This window comes from Labrus mixtus, chromosome 13 (genome assembly GCF_963584025.1).
Source record: "Labrus mixtus chromosome 13, fLabMix1.1, whole genome shotgun sequence".
Classification (NCBI taxonomy): domain Eukaryota; kingdom Metazoa; phylum Chordata; class Actinopteri; order Labriformes; family Labridae; genus Labrus; species Labrus mixtus.
This window is the reverse complement of record NC_083624.1, coordinates 19,829,668-19,851,168: the sequence shown is the minus strand read 5'-3', so window position 1 is coordinate 19,851,168 and position 21,501 is coordinate 19,829,668. Positions and strand designations below refer to the sequence as shown.

General features: G+C 46.5%; 1 protein-coding gene across 1 annotated transcript in view; it reads left to right on the top strand.

Annotated features, from left to right (window-relative positions):
* The window catches only part of LOC132987189 (titin-like), a 200,247-nt gene extending 180,177 nt beyond the window's left edge, over positions 1 to 20,070 (top strand). The window contains exons 228-253 of the mRNA XM_061054086.1: positions 56 to 1,787; positions 2,188 to 2,490; positions 2,678 to 2,989; positions 3,069 to 3,359; positions 3,447 to 3,746; positions 4,117 to 4,258; positions 4,371 to 4,534; positions 4,846 to 5,148; positions 5,429 to 5,710; positions 5,830 to 6,423; positions 6,539 to 6,829; positions 6,937 to 7,236; positions 7,418 to 7,720; positions 7,837 to 8,139; positions 8,274 to 8,542; positions 8,623 to 8,938; positions 9,061 to 9,366; positions 9,613 to 9,912; positions 10,177 to 10,752; positions 10,904 to 11,209; positions 11,324 to 11,706; positions 11,997 to 12,207; positions 12,301 to 16,579; positions 16,619 to 18,180; positions 18,288 to 18,590; positions 18,732 to 20,070. Coding sequence (XP_060910069.1) covers positions 56 to 1,787; positions 2,188 to 2,490; positions 2,678 to 2,989; positions 3,069 to 3,359; positions 3,447 to 3,746; positions 4,117 to 4,258; positions 4,371 to 4,534; positions 4,846 to 5,148; positions 5,429 to 5,710; positions 5,830 to 6,423; positions 6,539 to 6,829; positions 6,937 to 7,236; positions 7,418 to 7,720; positions 7,837 to 8,139; positions 8,274 to 8,542; positions 8,623 to 8,938; positions 9,061 to 9,366; positions 9,613 to 9,912; positions 10,177 to 10,752; positions 10,904 to 11,209; positions 11,324 to 11,706; positions 11,997 to 12,207; positions 12,301 to 16,579; positions 16,619 to 18,180; positions 18,288 to 18,590; positions 18,732 to 19,024 — 14,724 coding nt within the window. The 3' untranslated portion in view covers positions 19,025 to 20,070. The remainder of the gene's footprint in view (positions 1 to 55; positions 1,788 to 2,187; positions 2,491 to 2,677; positions 2,990 to 3,068; positions 3,360 to 3,446; positions 3,747 to 4,116; positions 4,259 to 4,370; positions 4,535 to 4,845; positions 5,149 to 5,428; positions 5,711 to 5,829; positions 6,424 to 6,538; positions 6,830 to 6,936; positions 7,237 to 7,417; positions 7,721 to 7,836; positions 8,140 to 8,273; positions 8,543 to 8,622; positions 8,939 to 9,060; positions 9,367 to 9,612; positions 9,913 to 10,176; positions 10,753 to 10,903; positions 11,210 to 11,323; positions 11,707 to 11,996; positions 12,208 to 12,300; positions 16,580 to 16,618; positions 18,181 to 18,287; positions 18,591 to 18,731) is intronic.
* The last annotated feature ends 1,431 nt before the right edge of the window (positions 20,071 to 21,501 follow it).

The window sequence follows — 21,501 nt, the reverse complement described above, 5'->3', positions numbered from 1 at the left end:
TAACTGAAAAATGTATTTTGAATATTATTAACTATGCTCTTTTCCCGTGTATCAGGTTATTGACTCCACCAAGTCCTCTGTCACACTGGAATGGACCAAGCCAGTGTTTGATGGTGGCTTGGAAATCATTGGTTACAACATTGACATGTGCAAGGCCAGTCTGGAGGAGTGGCACAGAGTCAACAACCAGATTTGTATCCACACTAAGTACACTACCAAGGGCTTGGTGCCTGGAGAATTGTACAAGTTCAGGGTCAGTGCTGTAAATGGATCTGGAGAGGGCGAAGCCTCAGTATTGTCCAACGCTGTTCAGTCTCTTGATAGACTTACATCTCCTGAGATCGAGATTGACGCCAACTTCAAGCAGACTCACATTGTGAAGAACGGTGGCACTGTCACGCTCTCAGTTTCATTCTGCGGAAAACCCGCTCCTCTTGCCACCTGGTCTAAGATAGATGGCGAGCTGCCTGTCATGGGAGATATACACACCTCAGATTCTTCCTCTACTCTGACTATCGAAGGCTGTACCAGGTATGAGGCTGGCAAATACACCCTGTTCCTGGAGAACAACAGTGGGCGTAAGTCCATCACATTCACTGTCAAAGTGCTAGACACACCTGGACCTCCAGGAGCCATAACCTTCAAAGATGTTACCCGTGGGGCCTTGACAATGATGTGGGATGCCCCCACAAATGATGGTGGAGCTCGGATTCACCACTATATTGTGGACAAGCGCGAGGCCAGCCGTTTGGCCTGGCAGGAGGTCAGCACAAAGTGCTCTCGCCAGATAATCAGGGTGACTGGTCTGGATATTGGTGTGCCTTATCTCTTCAGGGTGATTGCCGTTAACCAGTATGGCCAGGGAGAAGCCCATGAGATGTCAGAGCCTGTCATTGCCACAGAAGAACCTGCACCACCCAAGAGACTAGATGTTGTTGACACCAGCAGTTCCTCAGCTTTCCTGGTGTGGTTGAAGCCTGAACATGATGGAGGCAGCCGCATTAGAGGCTACATCGTTGAATTCAGAGCTAAAGGCAGTGACCGCTGGGTGGTTGGTGGTGAGAGTAAGTCTATGAAGATGCTGGTTGATGGTCTGATAGAGAATACTGAGTATGACTTTAGAGTCAAGGCAAAGAACGATGCTGGAATTAGCGAGCCTCAGGGCACCTTTGGCTCTGTGGTCATTAAGGAGCCACGTATAGAACCAACAGCTGACCTCAGCAGCATCACTAACCAGCTCATCACCTGTAAGATCTCCAACACCTTCACTATCGACATCCCCATCAGTGGCAGGCCTGCACCCAAGGTCACCTGGAAGCTGGAGGAGATGAAGCTGAAGGATACTGACAGAGTCTGTATTAGAACCACGAAGGAGAGGACCACTCTGATAGTAAGAGACAGCAAGAGAAGCGATAGTGGCAAATACTACCTGATCTTGGAAAATGCTGCTGGTATGAAGACGTTCACAGTGACAGTAGTTGTTGTCGGCAGACCAAGTCCTCCCGTAGGCCCTGTGGAAATCTCTGGGGTCTCCACAGAGTCCTGCAACCTGTCCTGGTCTGAATCAGCTGATGATGGTGGCTCTGACATTACCAACTACATTGTGGAAAAGCGAGAGTCTGGCTCTGCCTCCTGGCAAGTGGTCAACTCTAGTGTGAAGAGGACCACCATCAAAGTAACTCATCTTACCAAGTACATGGAGTACACCTTCAGAGTGTGCGCTGAGAACAAGTTCGGAGTCAGCAAGTCCACCGAGTCTGCGCCTGTTGTGATTGAGCATCCATTTGGTGAGTTCTGTTCAACAGAAATAGAAAAAGCCTAATGTTGTACATATTTTGTCCTTAATAATTCGGTCATTGCCTGTAAAGAAAGTGAAATCATCCAAGTTCTAGCAACATGTCAATCAAAAGTATCCCCGCCCTAAAGCATACCGTGAGTTGAATCAACTTGACTGTACATGGGACCATAAATAAGATCACATGCTGTGTAGAGGAAGACTTAAAACATCCTGACCTCTATTTGCACCCGGTGGTCTATAGCCCTGTTAGCCATTAGAAAAGAATCCATGTTGAAGGGACTTCTGCTGTTGTTTCTGCTATATCCACCTCTTTAGTATATTCTTTGATTTATGATTCATGTCAAGGTCTAAACACAATTTTTTTTCTCATTTCCAATTCACTTCCAAAGTTCCTCCAAGTCCTCCAAATCGTCCAGATGTGGTTTCTGTGTCCGCCAACGCCATCAACATCCAATGGGACGTTCCTTATGCCGATGGTGGCAGCAAAGTGTCTGGCTACTGGATTGAAAAGAAGGAGAGGAACACGATCTTGTGGGTGAGGGAGAACAAGCTTCCCTGCCTGGAGTGCCACTACAAGGTATCCAACCTTATTGAGGGACTGGAGTACCAGTTCAGGGTGTATGCCATGAACATCGCTGGACTCAGCAAGGCCAGCGAGGCCTCCAGACCTGTGGTTGCTCTCAATCCTGTTGGTAAGTGAAACATTTGTTTGTTATCTACAAACTAGTATCATAAAAACGAACGGCAGGCTACCTTTTGCTCAATAAAAATTGATTACGTGATCTAATCACACATAATAATAATCGCTGGTTGCAGCCAGACAGTTTAATCAGATTTTAGTGGTCATCTGTTTTACGATAACTTCTCTTTCCTGTTCAGATCCTCCTGGTAAACCAGAGGTTACAGACATCACCCGCTCCTCTGTGTCACTGTGCTGGACCGTGCCTTTCAACGATGGCGGCAGCAAGATCGTTGGTTATGTGGTGGAAAGGAAAGTCTACAGCACAGACGAGTGGGACGACAACCGCTGGCTCAAGTGCAACTACACCACAATCACAGAGAATTACTTCACTGTCATCAACCTGGGAGAGGGAGAGACCTTGGAGTACCGCATCATCGCCAAAAATGCTGCTGGCGTCCACAGCAAGCCCTCTGAGTCCACTGGACCAGTTACATGCAAGGATGAATACTGTAAGTACATTTATTACTACTCACACTTCTCCTTCCATGGAGCAACTTTTAAAAATGCATAATTTCTTCCATGATGCAGCTCCTCCCAAAGCTGAGCTTGACAGCAAGCTGGTGGGTGAGACCGTCACCATCATGGCTGGTTCTGACCTCGTCCTGGACGGTGCTGTCGGCGGTAAACCAGAGCCCACAGTGTATTGGTCAAAGGGCGAAAAGATTCTGGAGCTTGGAGAGAAATACTCTCTGACCTACACCACTACCAGAGCCATGGCTGTCATCAAGAACTGTGACAGATATGACACAGGAAGATACATCCTGACTGTGAAGAACGCCAGTGGAATCAAGACTGCTGCCGTCAGCGTCAAAGTCCTTGGTGAGTCACCACGAACCAACAGTAGAGTCACAGTAGCGAGAGTGTTTTAGACAATCTGACCGTGTCTGTTTCTGCCATCTGCTCCAGACACTCCTGGAGCTCCAGCTGATAACATCACCATCAGCAGAGTGACGGAGGAGAAGTGTACCGTGTCCTGGAAGATTCCTTTGGAGGATGGTGGAGACATCGTCACTCACTATATCGTGGAGCGTCGTGAGACCAGCAGACTGAACTGGGTCATCATGGAGACAGAGTGCAAGACCCTCTCATGTGTCAGCTCCAGGCTGATTAAGAACAACGAGTACATCTTCAGAGTTAGAGGAGTCAACAAATACGGCCCTGGAGTTCCTCTGGAATCCGAGCCTGTCATCGCCAGGAACGCTTACAGTAAGCTGCTAGATTTCTCTCAGTGAACTCGTCTTTAAAAGGAACATTTCTCTTCTTTCTTTGTAATCAGTCATACTGTTTAACAAAAAAATGTTGGACTGGAGCAAATCCGTCTATTTCTGAAACAGAAGCAAATTCAGTTAATCTATATATGAGTTGCAGAAGGAGACCCTTGAAATAAAAAAGATTTATGTCTTGTGTTGTTTTTATTTATGTTTTATTCTCCCTCCTTTGTATTGTTTACATTAAAAGGATTTATGCGCTGTATAATCAGGGCTTATGTTTGACGTCATCTCTTGTAAAAGGGTTAATAGGTTTAGATTTTGGACCTTTTGTGACTCTGACCTTTCTCTACCTTTACCTTTCCCAGCAATTCCATCCCAGCCTGGCACCCCAGAGGCCACAGTGGTGGCTAAGGAGCATGTCATCATCGAGTGGCTGAAGCCAGAGAGCGATGGAGGCAGCGAGCTCAAAACCTACATTGTGGAGAAGCGAGAGAAGAGCAGCACCAGGTGGGAACAGCTCATGAAGAAATGTCACAGATTTGAGCTTCACTATCTAAAATGGAGATGCTTATTGTTTCTCTGGCACAAACAATATCCCCTTGTTTGTTCTTTGAACCAGGTGGACTCGGGTGAATAAGACTTACACCATCTATGACACCCGTCTGAAGATCACAGGCCTGATCGAGGGAAGCGAGTACCTGTTCAGGGTGACAGCAGTCAATACTGCTGGAGAAAGCCAGCCGAGCGATGCATCACCTTACATCCTCTGCAGAGACCCCACATGTAAGAGAGTCAACTGGCTGTTCATATTTTGGTCTGTGTAGGTTCTCAGTCATTCAGGTCATGGTAAATCAAAGCTTAATCCAAAGGCGGCTGGACTTGGTTAAAGATTTGGAAGATGTTTCTTTCGGAGGAGTAGTGAAACGTCCAGTCCAGTTGCTTTTGGATTAAGCTTTGATGAACTGGTGCAAAAGGTGACAGCTTACTTTTTTGTTTTAACCCTTCATTTTTCACATTCAATCAAGAATACTTTTTAATTCTGAAGAAAGTTGGGACAAGTAGAGATGAAACTTTTTATTATTGTTTACTTTCAGATACCCCAGCTCCTCCATCGATGCCTCGCATCACTGACACAACGAAGCACAGTATTAGCATGACCTGGACCAGGCCCATGTACGACGGTGGCTCAGACGTCACCGGCTATGTGGTGGAGATCCTTGAGGGGGACTCTGAGCAGTGGTATCGCGCCACTGCCAAGGCCCTCAAGACCAACGAGTACGTAGCCGCTGGCCTAGCAGCCAATAAGAACTACAGATTCAGGGTCGCTGCCATCAACAACAAAGGCACCGGAGAGTTCAGCGATCCCAGCGCTGAGGTGCAGCCGCTGGAGAGAATTGGTGAGTCCATGCATGTTTCAAAACCTGCGATTCACATAAAAGTCTGTTGTGCTCGTAGGCTTTAATAATGTGTTCTCGATAGCGTTTTCACATTTTCTTCTAAACTAAAAAGTAAAAACTCATGAAAACTAAACAAAAAGTGAACTCAAAGCTGTTGTGGAAAAAGTAATAACTTTTGTCCTGCAGGAGTTACAGACATGTGTAAGAGTCATTATAAGAGCTTGTTAAATAGCATAGCAGCATTTGTGGACACTCCCCTTACTTTGCTCAATCTGATCAGAAATGCCCGACCTGGAGCTGGCAGATGACCTGAAGAAAACAGTGTGTCTGCGTGCTGGTGGAACCCTGCGTCTGGTTGTGTTTGTCAATGGCAGGCCAGCACCAGTGGTGGCCTGGAGAAAGACAGGTGTTGAGCTGCAGAGCCGCGGCTTTATCGAGACCACTGATAGCTACACATGCCTGATTGTGGAGAAAGTCAACCGCTATGACTCTGGAAAATATGTTGTGGAGGCTGAGAACCCCTCTGGCAAGAAGACTGCCACCGTCTTGGTTAAAGTCTATGGTATGTCTTCACAAAATGTTCACAAACATCAAATCTAATAGGCTGAGTTTAGGGGATAGTTCAAAGAAAATTACATGAAATAATATTATTTTCTTCCTCAACTTGTCCTTCTCCTGCAGACACTCCTGGTCCTCCAGGTTCAGTGAATGTGAAGGACTACACCAAGGAGTCTGTTGTGATCACCTGGGACGTCCCAAGCATCGACGGTGGCGCTCATGTCAGCAACTACATTGTCGAGAAACGTGAAGCGAGCATGAAGTCATACAAGACCGTCACCACTGAATGTAGAAAGACCCTGTTCAGAATCACTGGCCTGGAGGAGGGTGTGCACTACTTCTTCAGAGTCCTGCCAGAGAACATCTATGGCGTTGGTGAGCCCTGTGAGACCAGTGAGGCTGTGTTGGTATGTGAAGTGCCGTCAGTGCCTCTGAACCTCCAGGTGGCCGATGTCACCAAGTCCTCTGTCACGCTGCGCTGGGAGAAGCCGCATCACGATGGCGCCAGCAGGCTGACAGGCTACATCATCGAAGCATGCAAGGTGGGCTCTGACAGGTGGAACACTGTTGCCACAGTCAAAGCCTCAGTATCCCAGCACACCATCCAGTCTTTGATGGAGAACGAACAGTACCTCTTCAGGATCCGAGCTACCAACAGCAGGGGCGCCAGCGAGCCCATGGACACTGTCACTCCTGTCACCATCCAGGACATCAAAAGTAAGATTACATTAACATATCCAAAAATCTTTATGTAATCATTTCTGCCGTCATGTAAAAGGGGAAAACTTCACAAAATTCTTAAAATGTAATCACATACCTATTTTTATTGCAGTTAAGCCTGCGATCGACATGACCAACATTCCTCAGAAGGTTGTCCATGTGCATCGTGGCAAACCCATCGACCTCAACATCCCCTTCAAGGCCAAACCTCAGCCCGTCTGCTCCTGGTTCTTTGGTGGCAACAAACTGAAGGACAGCCTTGATCGCATTAAGATCGACAGCAACGGGAAATTCACACATCTTGTCATCCGCGAGACAACCATAAACGACACTGGAGACTACACACTGGAGGTGAAGAATGCCATTGGCATGGCCACTGAGGTCATTAAGGTCATCATCCTTGGTAAGGAAACTTTACTTTCTTTCTTTTCTACCTTTCAAAGGTTTACTGTAGATTTGTTGAGCTTGTATAGTGCAATTCTAACCAGCTGCATGTTTGTGTCTGTCCAGACAAACCTGGCATCCCAGTCGGCCCAGTAAAGATTGAGGAGACTGATGGTGTGTCAGTGACAGTCAGCTGGGAACCTCCAGAGAAGGATGGTGGTGCCAACCTCAGCGGCTATGTCGTGGAACAGCGTGATGCCCACCGGCCAGGCTGGAGCACTGTCTCTGAGTCGGTGACCCGACCCTGCTTCAAGTTTACCAGACTCTCTGAAGGAACCGAGTATGTGTTCCGTGTTGCTGCCATGAATCGCTTCGGCATTGGTAGCTTCCTTCAGTCCGAGGTGGTGGAGTGCAAGAGCGCCAAAAGTGAGTTTAATTTCAATCAAAAGCCCCTTTATGTTCTTGATTATTTAATGATGCTTCATTAGTCCCATTACTTTTATTGTAAGAACAAATCATAGTTGAGAATTATTGTACAAAGATCTGTTTGTAGCTAACTTCTCCCCTCCTTTAATTCACCTCATCTTTTAATTGCTGTCCTGTATAGCCATCCCTGGACCTCCAAGCAGACCAGAGGTGCTTGATGTCACACACGAGGGCATGACCCTTTCCTGGCAACCACCCGAGGATAATGGTGGCTCCACTATTGCCGGCTACATCATTGAACGTAAGGAGGCCAGTTCTGACAGGTGGATGAGAATCAACAAGAACCCTGTCACCATGACCCGATACCGCTCCTCAGGCCTCATTGAGAGCCTGGAGTATGAACATCGTATCACCGCCATTAACTCCAGAGGGTCTGGCAAACCCAGCGAGAGCTCAGCCATCACTGTCGCCATGGATCCCATCGGTATGTGGTGCAAAACCCAGTATAGCTGCTGTGCTTCAATTATGAACTGCCTGTTACCTTTCTTACCAATAATGTGTCAGTTCATTAACCAAACATTTATCTGTGTTGTTGAACAGAGCCTCCAGGTGCTCCAGTTCAGCCCAGAGTTACCGACAGCACCAGGACTTCAGTGTCTCTGGCCTGGCTGCCGCCTGAAGAGGAGGGTGGTTCCGTCATTACTGGTTACTTGATCGAGATGCAGAAGGTGGACCAGGTGGAATGGACCCTGTGCAACACCACTCCCACCAAGATGTGCGAATACACCCTTACCCATATGCCCCAAGGCGCAGAGTACAAGTTCAGGGTCATCGCCTGCAACGCTGGTGGTGCTGGAGAGCCTGCTGAGATTTCTGGAGTGGTCAAAGTCCAGGAGATGCTTGGTAGTAGAATAAAATACCATAATATAAAATTTGATTTTGCAGTACAGAAAACGTATACTTTTGACAATGTTAAAAAATTGCATTTTTCTTTCATATCTTTAATTTAATTTGCAACAATTTGATGTCTCTTTCAGATTATCCTGACTTTGAGCTTGATCGTAAGTATGAGGAGGGCTATGTGGTGCGCCAGGGAGGAGTCATCCGTCTGTCTGTCCCAATCAAGGGTAAACCAATCCCTATATGCAAATGGACCAAGGATGGCCGTGACATCTCCCACCGGGCCATGATTGCCACCCATGACGACATCACTGAACTGGTCATCAAAGAAGCACACAAAGAAGACACTGGCACCTACGACCTCTTGCTTGAGAACAAATGTGGCAGGAAAGCCGCATACATCAAGGTAAATGGCTTCATCATGCATGACCAGTGAAATAAAAAGTACAGTGGCCTAAAAGTAAATCTGAAAAATGTTCTCTGTAGGTGAGGGTGATCGGTCGCCCTGATGCTCCAGAAGGACCACTGGAGTTTGATGACATTCAGGCAAGATCAGTTCGTGTCAGCTGGAGGCCACCATCAGATGATGGCGGCTCTGACATTCTGGGATATCTTGTAGAAAGGCGTGAGGTACCCAAGGCTGCATGGTGTACAGTGGACTCCAGGGTAACGGAAAACTCACTGGTGGTGAAGGGCCTGAAGGAGAATGTGGAGTATCACTTCAAGATTTCTGCTGAGAACCAGTTTGGTATTAGCAGATCTCTCAAGTCTGAAGAGTCTGTCATGCCAAAGACACCACTTTGTGAGTATTTATACTATTTAATATTCTTGTAAGAGACACACTGAACACAATATTTCACTGTTATCCTGACATACACGTGTTTTTAAAATATTGATTGCACTAACAACATGTTTAACCTCCAGGCCCACCAGAGCCTCCCAGCAACCCAGCAGAGATCATGGATGTGTCCAAGTCCAGTGTGTCCTTGTCCTGGTCCCGGCCCCGTGATGATGGTGGCTCCCGCGTCACAGGATACTTTGTGGAAAGGAGGGAGGTGTCAACAGAGAAGTGGGTCCGCCACAATAAGACCCACATCACCACCACAATGTACAACGTCACGGGTCTCATCCCTGATGCAGAATACATGTTCAGAGTGGTGGCTCAGAATGACATAGGGCAGAGCGAGCCTGGTCCTGTTTCTGAGTCTGTGATCTGCAAAGATCCATTTGGTGAGTTAACATAACACAAATCCTATTCCTGCATGAATTAAATCATTCAGCTTAGGAGAATAAACACACTTTACAGCAAATATGTTCAAGATAGATGAACTTGAAGGGTGTTTGCTGTAAGTCCAAGTAAGAGGAGTCTTTGGTTTGTCTAAAACCAATTCAAGAACAGATTTTTGTGCTACTCCCCAAATACTTGGGCTTAGGTTCTCAATGAAAATAATTATCTTCTTGACTGTGTCCATACAGACAAACCTAGCCAACCAGGAGAGATCGACATTATCTCCATCACTAAAGACTGCATCACCATCCACTGGCTCAGGCCTGAACATGACGGTGGTAAGGAGATTCTGGGATACTGGATTGAGTTCAGGCAGGCTGGAGAAAGCGCCTGGAAGAAATGCAACAAGGAGCGCTCCAAGGATCGCCAGTTCACCATGGGTGGCTTGATGGAGGCCACTGAGTATGAGTTCAGAATCTTCGCAGAGAATGAAACTGGACTCAGCCGGCCACGTCGCACGCCTATGGGCATCAAGACCAAACTGAGTGGTGAGCTGCCAAATAGTTCAGATACCTTCAAACTGAATTATCGCTCACAATGTCGTGTGATTCTTCTATAAATAATGTTTTTTTGTATTACTACCTGAGGCACATGATTCCTCCAATTTGTGATGTGACCTGATGTATTAAGACTCAACCATCCTTATTTGAATCTTTATATTTAGTTCATAAAGATGTTTGGTATACACAGAGAAGTGTTAAATGTTTCCTTGACACATAAATAACAATAGACTTTTCCTGATGTTTTTTCAGTTGGTGAGACTCCAGCTCTGAAGGAAGAGATCCAAGACGTTACTACCAAGCTTGGCGAGTCTGGCACTCTGACTTGTGGCATCATCGGCAGACCTTTGCCTGAGATCAAATGGTACCGCTACGGCAAGGAACTGATCCAGAGCCGCAAGTACAAGATGAGTTCAGATGGCCGTAACCACTCACTCAGCATCCTGTCAGACGAACAGGAAGATGAAGGGCTGTACACCTGCAGAGCCATCAATGAGGCCGGAGAGGTGGAAACCAGTGGAAAACTGCGTCTGCAAGCTGCACCCCAGCTCCATCCTGGTTTCCCTCTGAAGGAGAAGTACTATGCCGGGGCAGGCACCAGCCTTCGCCTGCATGTCGTCTACATTGGACGTCCCATCCCTAAGATCATGTGGTTCTATGGCAAGAAGCCTCTGAACGCTTCTGAGAATGTGATTATTGAAAACACGGAAAGCTACTCCCACTTAGTGGTTAGGAACGTCCAGAGGAAGACCAACGCTGGCCGCTACAAAGTGCAGTTCAGCAACTCGTTCGGAACTATTGACACTGTCCTGCGTGTTGAAATCCAAGGTAAGAACTGACTAAGGAGAACAGGAAATGGTACTCTAAAATTCTAGAAATCTCAAACAGTCTAATTCTATTCAGTTGATTACCCTTCGACCAACAAGTAACAAATGATCTACATATTTGTATATAAATATTTAATGATTATCTTCTCCAGATAAACCATGCATCCCCGAGGGTCCTCTGGTTGTTGATGCCCTGCTAAAGAGCTCAATGGTCATCAGCTGGAAGGCGCCCAAGGATGACGGAGGCTCCATGATCACCAACTACATTGTGGAGAAGCGGGAAGCCAAAGAAGGAGAGCAGTGGCACCTTGTGTCCTCTTCTGTTTCTGGCACCACTTGCCGTGTCCCCAACCTCATTGAGAATGCTGGCTACTACTTCAGAGTCTCTGCCCAGAACCAGTATGGAGTCAGCGAGGCTCTGGAGATCCCATCCGTGGTCATTGTCAAGAGTCCCTTTGGTAAGTCCTTTCAGTCTATATTCTTTGCCAATTTTGGCCTTTATAACGACAGTGAAGAGGTGGGACTAATAGATGTGCAGAGAGCCACATTGATAATCTCTTTTTATTTTGCAGAGAAACCGGGCATCCCACAGCAGCCCTTCATCATCAGCTCCACCAAGGACTCCTGTGTTGTCTGCTGGAAACCTCCAAGCAGCGACGGTGGAGCTAAAATCAGCAGCTACTACCTGGAGAAACGTGAAAAGAGGCAGAACAAGTGGATGACTGTGACCAGCAAGAAGTTTGTGGAGACCAGCTTCGAGGTCCTAGGCCTAATCGAGGGCTTTGAGTACGAGTTCCGTGTTAAGTGTGAAAACATGGGTGGTGAGAGCGACTGGAGTGAGATCTCTGCGCCCATCATTCCCAAGTCTGACCAGGCACCTCGTCCTCCTGCGTTCAGGGAGGAGATCAGAGACATGACCGTCAAATACCAAGCAAATGCCACATTTGTCACTAAGGTACTTTATTGCTTAATTGCATGCAGTTTCAAGCAATCACAAACTGTGTATTGTCGTCAATATGTTAAATGTTGTGTACAATCCAAAGAATAAAGATATTGATAATTAGCTTTCTGGTTTAGCACAATCATGGAGAATAAAATAGCTTTTCTCTTGCCTGAAGTGAAGTCATTGAATTCAATAGACATGTTTTGATATGATTCAGGGGAAATGAAATGACAGCTAAGGAAATTCTATGTTGAGTCCTTTGAAATGTATAATTTAAATGACCCTTTTTCTTATGTAAAAAGGTGGTGGGACATCCCAAGCCTGTGGTGAAATGGTATCGCAGTGGAAAGGAGGTCAATGCAGATGGAACCAAGATCAAAGCCCAGGAGTTCAAAGGAGGCTACTACCAGCTGGTCATCACTACTGCTGATGAGAGCGATGCCACAGTTTACCAAGTCAGAGCAACCAACTCCTCAGGATCCATCTCTACAACGGCTAACCTGGACGTGGAAGGTAATGATATTTCAATCCTGTTTCCTTTAATCCATTAGTTATGTGTAGTAAGTCAGCAACGTTCTACCTTGTGGTTTTGTGTTTTAATTCTAGTTCCTGCCAAGATCTACCTGCCTAAAGAACTACAGGGAATGGGAGCAGTCCATGCTGCCCGTGGTGACCACATCACCATCAAGATCCCCATCTCTGGCAAGCCTGAGCCAGCTATCACTTGGCAGAAGGGTCAGGAGATCCTTTCCAACTCTGCTTATCACCAAGTCATAACCACCAGGTCTTTCACCTCACTGGTCTTCCAGAAGGGAGTTCAGAGGAAGGATAGCGGCTACTACTCAATTACCGCAAAGAACAGGTTTGGAATGGACAAGCAAACCATCGAGGTGAATGTGGCTGACATACCTGAGGCTCCAAAGGCTCTGGTTGTTAGTGACATTTCCCGGGACTCAATCACTTTGACCTGGGAGCCTCCTGCTAATGATGGTGGAAGCGACATTATTAGCTACATTGTTGAGAAGTGTCCTACCACTGCTGATAGGTGGATCCGTGCTGGACAGACATCTGACTGCAGCATCAACATCATTAACATTTTCGGAAAGACCAAGTACCAGTTCCGTGTCATCGCTGAAAACCAGTTCGGCCTTAGCCCTCCTTCTCAGCCAACTGAGCCAATTACAACCAAGGAAGACAAGTCTGTGATTAGGAACTATGATGAGGAAGTTGATGAAACCAGAGAGATCACCAAGGAAGAGGCTCTGGTCTACAAGGTGAAGGAACTTTCATCCAAGTACACCATCTCCGAGGAACTGGCTCGCTGCCAGTTTGGAGCCGTTCATCGTTGTGTAGAGATTGCTACAAAGAAGACCTTTATGGCCAAGTTTATCAAGGTCAAAGGAATGGACCGTGAGTTGGTTCTCAGGGAAATTGAAGCACTCAACGTAGCAAGGCATAAGAATATCATCTACCTCCATGAATACTTTGAGAGCATGGAGGAGATCGTCCTAATCTTTGAATTCATGTCTGGAGTTGACATCTTTGAGCGCCTTGGTACCTGCAACTTCGAGCTTACAGAGCAGGAGATTGTCCGCTACCTGAGACAAGTCTGCTCTGCTCTCAAGTTTATGCATAGCCACAACTTTGGCCACTTTGAAATTCGCCCAGACAACATTGTCTACACAACAAGAAGAAGCAGTGACATAAAGATTATTGAGATGGGTCAGTCTAGGCTGCTGGTGCCCGGAGAAAACATCAGGATGATGTTTTCAGCTCCAGAATACTGTGCCCCTGAGGTGCACCGTCATGACCAGGTCACAACAGCCAGCGATATGTGGTCTGTTGGTGTTATGGCCTATGTTCTGCTTAGTGGCCTTAATCCATTTGCAGCAGAGTCAGTGACAAAGATGATTGAGAACATCTCAAGCTGTGAGTACATCTTTGAAAGTGAAGCATTTAAGGACATCAGCATGGAGGCCATGGACTTCGTGGACAGACTTCTAGTCAAGGACAGGAAGCTCCGTATGACCGCTCATGAGGCTCTGGAGCACCCATGGCTCAAGATGAAGATTGAGCAAGTCAGCAACAAGGTAATTCGGACATTGAGACACAGAAGGTACTACCAGAGTCTGGTAAAGAAGACCGATACTATTGTATCAGCAGCTCGTGTTGCCTATGGAGGTGCCTTCAAAAACCAGAGAGGATTGGCTGTAGGCAAAGTGAAGATTGGAACTGAGTACAGAGGCCTCCGCACTGGTCCTGTCATGCACAGCTCAGCTGAGGAAGGTGGCCATGTGAGATTCACTTGTACCATTGTAAACTATGACAAGAGTACCCAGGTGACTTGGTACTTCGGTAACCGTCAACTACACCAAAGCACCAAGTATGAAATCACTTACAGTAATGGCTTTGCCAGCATCTATGTAAAGGACATTGAAGAAAGCGATGATGGAGTGTACAGATGCAAGGTGGTGAGTGATGATGGAGAGGACAGTGCTTATGGAGAGCTCTTCGTTGAGTCAGTGAGGAGCATCAGAGAGTTCTACATCAGCCGTTCAGTCAAGAAACTGAGGAGAAGAGTTGACAAGACTAAACTCCTGCAGAGACCACCAGAGTTCACTCTACCTCTGTACAATCGCACAGCTTACATTGGCGAAGATGTGCGCTTTGGAGTCACTATTACCGTGCACCCTGAGCCTCATGTAACATGGCTTAAGAATGGAGAGAGAATCAAGCCAGGTCAGGATGACAGCAAGTACACATTCACCAGTGACAAGGGTCTGTATCAGCTGATAGTCCACAACCTGGACATGAACGATGATGCTGAATACACCGTCATGGCCAACAACAAGTTCGGAGAAGACAGCTGCAAGGCCCGGCTCACTGTGACACCTCATCCTGTGACGACGGATATGATGAGGCCCATGTTCAAACGTCTGCTGGCCAATGTTGAGTGTGCTGAAGGACAAAGTGTCCGCTTTGAACTCAGAGTCTCAGGAATCCCAACTCCTACTCTGAAATGGGAGAAGGATGGTCATTCACTACAGTTTGGTCACAAGGTTGTTGTCATACAGGAAGATGTTGACTATCATGTCCTGCATATCAGAGAGACTCTTCTTGAAGATTCTGGTTTTTACAAAGTTACTGCAACTAACTCTGCTGGTTCTGCAAGCTGCCAGGCTACACTGAAGGTTGACCGCCTTACCTACACTAGGAGAGAGTACAAGAGTGAGGAAGAGAAATACAGATATGTACAGAAACAAATTGAGAAGACAAACAAGATGGCTTTGCAAATTGTAGCAACTGAGGAGATTGGACCTCTTAACCCCACGGCCCAGGAGGCTCTCAAATTTGCTGCAGAGATGTACAAACCTGCAGTGAGCACCAAGAACATCGAAGGCGAGTTCGACATCAGAGTGGAGAAGTCAGAGACCAAGAAGCTGGAAGAGGAGAGGAGAATCTTCATGCCTTATGATATCCCTGAGCCAGTGGTTCATGATCGCAAAGCTCTTGATGAAGACAAAGCTATCAAACAGTTTGTGCCTCTCTCTGACATGAAGTGGTACAGAAAACTTAAGGACCAGTATGAGATCCCAGAGAGGATGGAGAGAATTGTGCAAAAGAGGCAGAGACGTATTCGCCTCTCAAGGTGGGAGCAGTTCTATGTGATGCCCCTGCCCAGAATCACCGACCAGTACAGACCAAGATGGCGTATTCCAAAACTCACTCTGGATGATCTGGAGACTGTCAGGCCTGCCCGCCGCTCGCCGTCTCCAGAATCAGAGGTCTCCTTCAGATCCAGGAGGAGATCTCTGGGTGACCTTAGTGATGAGGAGCTGATGATGCCTGCAGAGGATTACCTTTCAGTGAGGAGAACAGAGGAGGAGAAAATGATGCTGGAAGATGAACTTGAACTCGGCTTCTCTGCCTCGCCGACGGGCAGCCCTGTCCGTATGGAGCGATATGCAATGGAACGTGAAGAGAGGAGGCAGGAGGTCAGGCATGAGGCTGTAGAGGTTACTGAGACAAAGAAGAAACGTACAGTTTCTCAGTATATGAGAAGGAGAAGGTCGCTGTCTCCCACATACATCGAGCTAATGCGTCCAGTCTCAGAGCTGATCAGACCACCACAGCCCAGGCTTTCTGTGGAGGTAGAGGGGGAGGTTGTGGGAAGGAGGTCCCCCACCCCTGAGAGGACCCGTCCCCGTTCTCCCAGCCCAATCAGATCTGTTGAGAGGTCATCCCGGTCCTCCTCCAGGTTTGAGCGATCTGCCCGCTTTGACATTATGTCCCGCTATGAGGCCAGAAAGGCTGCTCTGAAGTCTGAGAGGAAATATCAAGTGGTTAGCCAGACTCCTTTCAGTCTGGACCATGCTCCCAGAGTGACAGTTAGAATGCGTTCTCATCGCATACCTATTGGCCAAGACACCAAATTCACTCTTAACATCCAAACCAAGCCAGAGGCTGAGATCATGTGGTACCACAATGGAGCTATTATTTCTGAAAGCAGTGAGAAGTACATATTTGCCAATATGACTGGCGTTTTGTCTATCACCATCCTGGACTGCCAGGAAGAGGATAGTGGAACATATCGCTGTGTGTGCTCAAACTCCAAGGGAGAGGCTTCCGACTATGCCACCCTTGATGTGTCAGGTGGTGGCTACACCACCTTCTCCTCTCGCCGCAGGGATGAAGAAGCTCCCAAAGCCCGCGTTCCTGAAGTCACTCGAATTGACCACTACCACACTTCCCATTTCAAAGCTGGCTATGCCTCCGAGTCTCGCCTTGAGGTAGAAGAGAGCAAGTCAAAGCTGACCGAGACACATGAGGTTGTTGCACGTGAGAGGTATGCTGCCTCCTCTGAGAGATACTCCTCTGCTGAGAGGTATGCAGCCTCCTCTGAGAGATACTCCTCTGCTGAGAGGTATGCAGCCTCCTCTGAGAGATACTCCTCCGCTGAGAGGTATGACTCATCCATCAAGTATGCCTCTGCTGAATACCTATCATCTAGTTCCTCCTTCTCATCTGACAAATTTTCTCTGACTGGGAAACACACCTCATCGGAAGCTAAAATTAAGTCATCTTCTGCTGCTGTATCTGAGGAAGTTGCTGTCACCAAGGTGAAGCCTTCTCTTCCTGCCAGAATCCTCACCAAGCCCCAGTCTGTGACAGTTGCAGAGGGAGAGACGGCTAGATTCTCCTGTGATATTGATGGGGAGCCTGCACCCACTGTTACATGGATGCACGAGAGCAGATCCATTGTCTCATCTCACCGCATCCAGGTCACTACCACTCAGTACAAGTCCAGCATGGAGATGTCCTCTGTGACAGTCTCCGATGAGGGCAGTTACACGGTTGTGGTGGAGAACTCCGCAGGTAGACAAGAGGCTCACTTTACCTTGACCATCCGCAGACCAGCTCCAAAAGAGGAAGTCAAGGCTGTCAAATCCCCTGAACCATTTGTAAAGTCACCGGAACCTTCAGTGACCTCACCTTCTCCCTCTGTAGCTTCTCCAGTCCCCAGTGTTAAGTCCCCCACTCCCAGTGTCAGGTCCCCTGAGCCTTCAATTAAATCACCTACTCCCAGTGTCAGGTCACCTGAACCAAGCATAACGTCTCCTGCTCCGAGTGTGAAGTCCCCAACGCCAAGTGTGAAGTCACCAACACCCAGTGTCAAGTCCCCTACACCAAGTGTTAAGTCTCCTGAACCAGAGGGAATTAAATCTCCTAGGAGTGTCAAGTCTCCCTCTCCAGCACCCTCTCCAGCACCCAGCGTAAAATCACCAGTTCCAAGTGTCAAATCCCCTGAACCTGAAGGAGTCAAGTCACCACTGGGTATGAAATCTCCTGAACCCAGACTTAAATCACCACCCCCAACAAGGTCTCCAGAGAGAGTAAAGTCACCTGAAACTGGTCTTAAATCTCCAGAACCGGCAGGAATCAGATCACCTAAAGTTGTGAAGTCCCCAGAACCTGCTGGACTCAAATCACCAAAAGGCATCAAATCCCCAGAGCCTTCAGGCCTCAAATCACCAAGGGCTTTGAAGTCTCCTGAGCCTGAGGGAATCAAATCACCTCCTAGGATGAAGTCACCTCCTCCCATCATGTCCCCAAAAAGGGTTGTGTCTCCACCCACCATAAAATCTCCAATTCCAAAACCCCCCAAGGTCCTGAGTCAGCTTAAAGCCGAGGCCTGCGAGGGGTCAGTGAAGATGTCCTGCATCTGCGAGAGCAGCGTCAGGGAGGTGGTGTGGTACGTCAATGGGAGGAGGCTTTCTCAGAGCAGCCACTTTGAGATGCACTACTCTGAAGGCTCCTGCAGCCTTCTTATCCATGATTTGGCAGACAGTGATCAGGGAGAGTACACTTGTGAGATGACAGCTGAGGGAGGTGTTTCCAAGTCCTCCTTCTCCTTCACCGGGCAGGTGTTCCAGTCCATAAGGATGAAGGTCACAGCCTACCGTGAGCAGCAACTGGTACTTAAAGGTAAGAAACTGCCTCAAGTATGCTCACAGTCTAACTTAAAACCAATTGTAATGAAGCATGAACTTGCAAGTAAGATTAACATTAACATGTACTGTTTCCATCTTTAGCCTCATCGGGATCAGTGATGATGGGTCACAAGGAGTCTTTGTCGTCCATGAGCTCATCCATGATGATGAAGAAAGAAATGCACACAATGGAGGAGTCATCCTCTTTCTCGTCCTCCACCCAGCAAGCTATGATGTCGTCAATGATGGAGTCCAGCTCCTTTAGCAGCATGGCAGCTGAGATGAAGGTTGAGACCATGTCCATGTCCAGCATGTCATCCATGGCTTCTGAATCGTACGCCATGAGCTCCAGCAGCCTGACGGAAATGGCTTCTCACATGGAGGGATCTACGTTCAGACCAATTGGTAAGATGATGTCATCTTTTAATAACGTGTCTTTGGAGTCTGTGCAATTTTTTAAGGTCTCTTTATCACATCAATATTTAGAAACTCTTCAGCAGCATATTAAATAAACTATACTGATGAACATGTCCTGTGGTTCTCCAGGTTGTGCTCCCAGGATCGAGGCTCTGCCTGAGGACATCAGCATCGAGCCCGGCAAAGTCCTCACAGTCACTTGCGCTTTCTCCGGTGATGCCAAACACATTGAATGGTCCCGCAGCGGCAGAACCATCCATGTGACTGCTGGCGGACGCTTCCACATCGACACCTCAGAGGACTTAACCACCCTCATCATCACCGGGGTGAAGGCGGAGGACGCTGGGACCTACACCCTTAAACTGTCCAATGAGCTTGGATCAGACACAGCGACTGTTCACATTAGCATTCGATCAGTGTAAAAAAACAAAATTCTAAACTTTCAATTTTCCCCTTTTCCCTACTTCTGTTCCTTTTTATTTATTAATTAAGCGAAATAATCTACTTGATAAAGATCTCGATTTCTGTTCTTGTAAATATGAACTATTTTTGTACCAATCTTGACATTAATTTATGCCAAACTAGACTCAAGTCTAAAGTTGTTATAAAATGTGCCATATTGGATAAATATGACTTAGGATTTTTGATCCATTTTTCTGTGACATGTACATAATGTATATAGCCGAATTGAACGGTTATGGGAAATGTATGCATTGTTATTTATGACAATATTAACTGAAACAAATGAAACTGAATGTGGTTTAACAGGAGAAAGTTTCACAAGAACGAATACCCTGTCAAACCAAGAAACTAAACTATGTGCCTCAACGATACGTTGAAGTCTTAAGATTGCCTCAACAGGTAGAGAGGCTCCCTGTTGATGTTAACTCAATCCAAGACGGAACTACGAACGCACTGCTGCAGAGAGAGCAGTGCTGTTGCATTGGAACAAGAGCGTGAGATCCTGAGTGCTGTTTGCATATACCCTCATGTAAGCAGGACGACTGGACCTCGCTCTCTAACCGATAATGTCATACTGCCATTTCGATGACATGCTCATAGTGCGAGCGGCCTGCACTCCCTGAGCACAAGTTTTTTTTGTGCTCTTCTTCTGACAAATGACCCCTCGATCAGGCTCTTCAGTCATACCATCTACCTGGCCAATCACGATAAAAAAAGAGTCCATCGGGTGCTTGTTTGCAGAAGCAGAGCTGGCTCCTGGAGGTCTGCAGTGTGTATGTGTGTGTGTGTTAGTTTTTAGGAGTTCAATCAAGCTGGGCGCCGCTTAGCACATGTACCGCAGCCGAAACAACCGCCACTGCACTCAACGAGGACCAAGAAAAACATGGTCCTGCGTGTTGCCCAGCACTTTGATTTGATTGAAGTTAGACTTGTAGCGTTGATTTTTCGCAGCCTCCTTGAGTTTTTCTCCAATTATTGATTTAATAAAGCATGATGATCAGCAGAATGACTACGCTGTGTTCTTTGTGTCTAATTCTTTTTCAATTACAAAATAACAAAAATTACCTGTGTCATACAAATGACATTCAAACATACGTACATTCATAATGACATACATAGTATACTATACTCTACAAACATGCATGCATACTGTTACCACCTGGCTCATGGCAGGTAACAAAGGAGGGAGGCCACACAGTTACTCATTCAAAGAATAGTTTAATTAACTAAAGTATCACATATATACATACATATATGAAGGTCATCCAGTAGACAATAGACATAAATGTACTGATGTTTGCAGCATGCCCAGCTGAGAGAGAGTGAGCACATCTCTTGGGCAGGCCTAAATAATTTTCTGAAGGCCCTACTCAGCTGAGCAGGGACCAGCTGACAACCCTCCTAGCTCCACTCACATCCCAACTCCAAACACCTGGATAAAACACAAGGCTGAGAGACAAGAAACACAAAAACAGACAGAGTGGGAGCAAAAAGGGAGGGGTCGTCACAATACATACAAACACACACACACACACACGTACTATATATGTACACTATACTCTACAAACATGCATACATTCACACAAACATAATGACATACACATACTATACTGTCCTTGCAATGAGTTGCAGATCTTCAGAGTTAGACAGTTAGCTAACAAGTGTAGGCTATGTCCTCCAGAAAATTACAAGGCGTAACTTTTCTAGTCATTTATTGAAGAATTCACAATATTATTATTTCTAGTAAAACCGCAACAAAGCACAAATTGCAAAGTACATTAGAAAATAACCAACAGAAGGTAGGGCACAAGCAACAATTAGTGAACCGAACATGCTTAGTCATGCTGCTAGTTTACGACTCTGCTAACTATCAATTTATTAAAATCTAATCGTGTAAAGCAACAACTTAAAACTTGCATTCTGCCTCTGTACACCAAAAAACACAAAATAATAAATACTTAAGGACAATTAGTGTCCAAGCCAACAATGTAGTAGATCATTTTGCAGGAGGTGAAGCAACTGCTGTCTGCGCTCCACAGCACTTAAAAGGTCTGGGCCTGTATTCACAAAGCCTCCTAAACACTAAGACACAATTCTAAGAACATTCTTAGAATCAGGACATTTTCTAAGAATTTCCCCTCAAAGTTAGGACTAGATCCTTGTCAAGATGAAAGTAATTCTCAAAGTGTCAAAGCAGGTAAATTTACATGCAGTGTGAAGATACGAGCACAATAAAGATTGCTAGCATTAGCATGCTAACACAACAACACAGCGCGAGTTAACAGATAGAGATAAAGACAAAGACAAACAGTTGTGCACATAAATACAGTGCAGTTATGAATGCAACAGGTATAAAATACAGTTACAAAGAGAAGGCAGCAAAAAAATATACGACAGACATTTGTGATCTCATGTACGTTTAGATATGGGAACAATG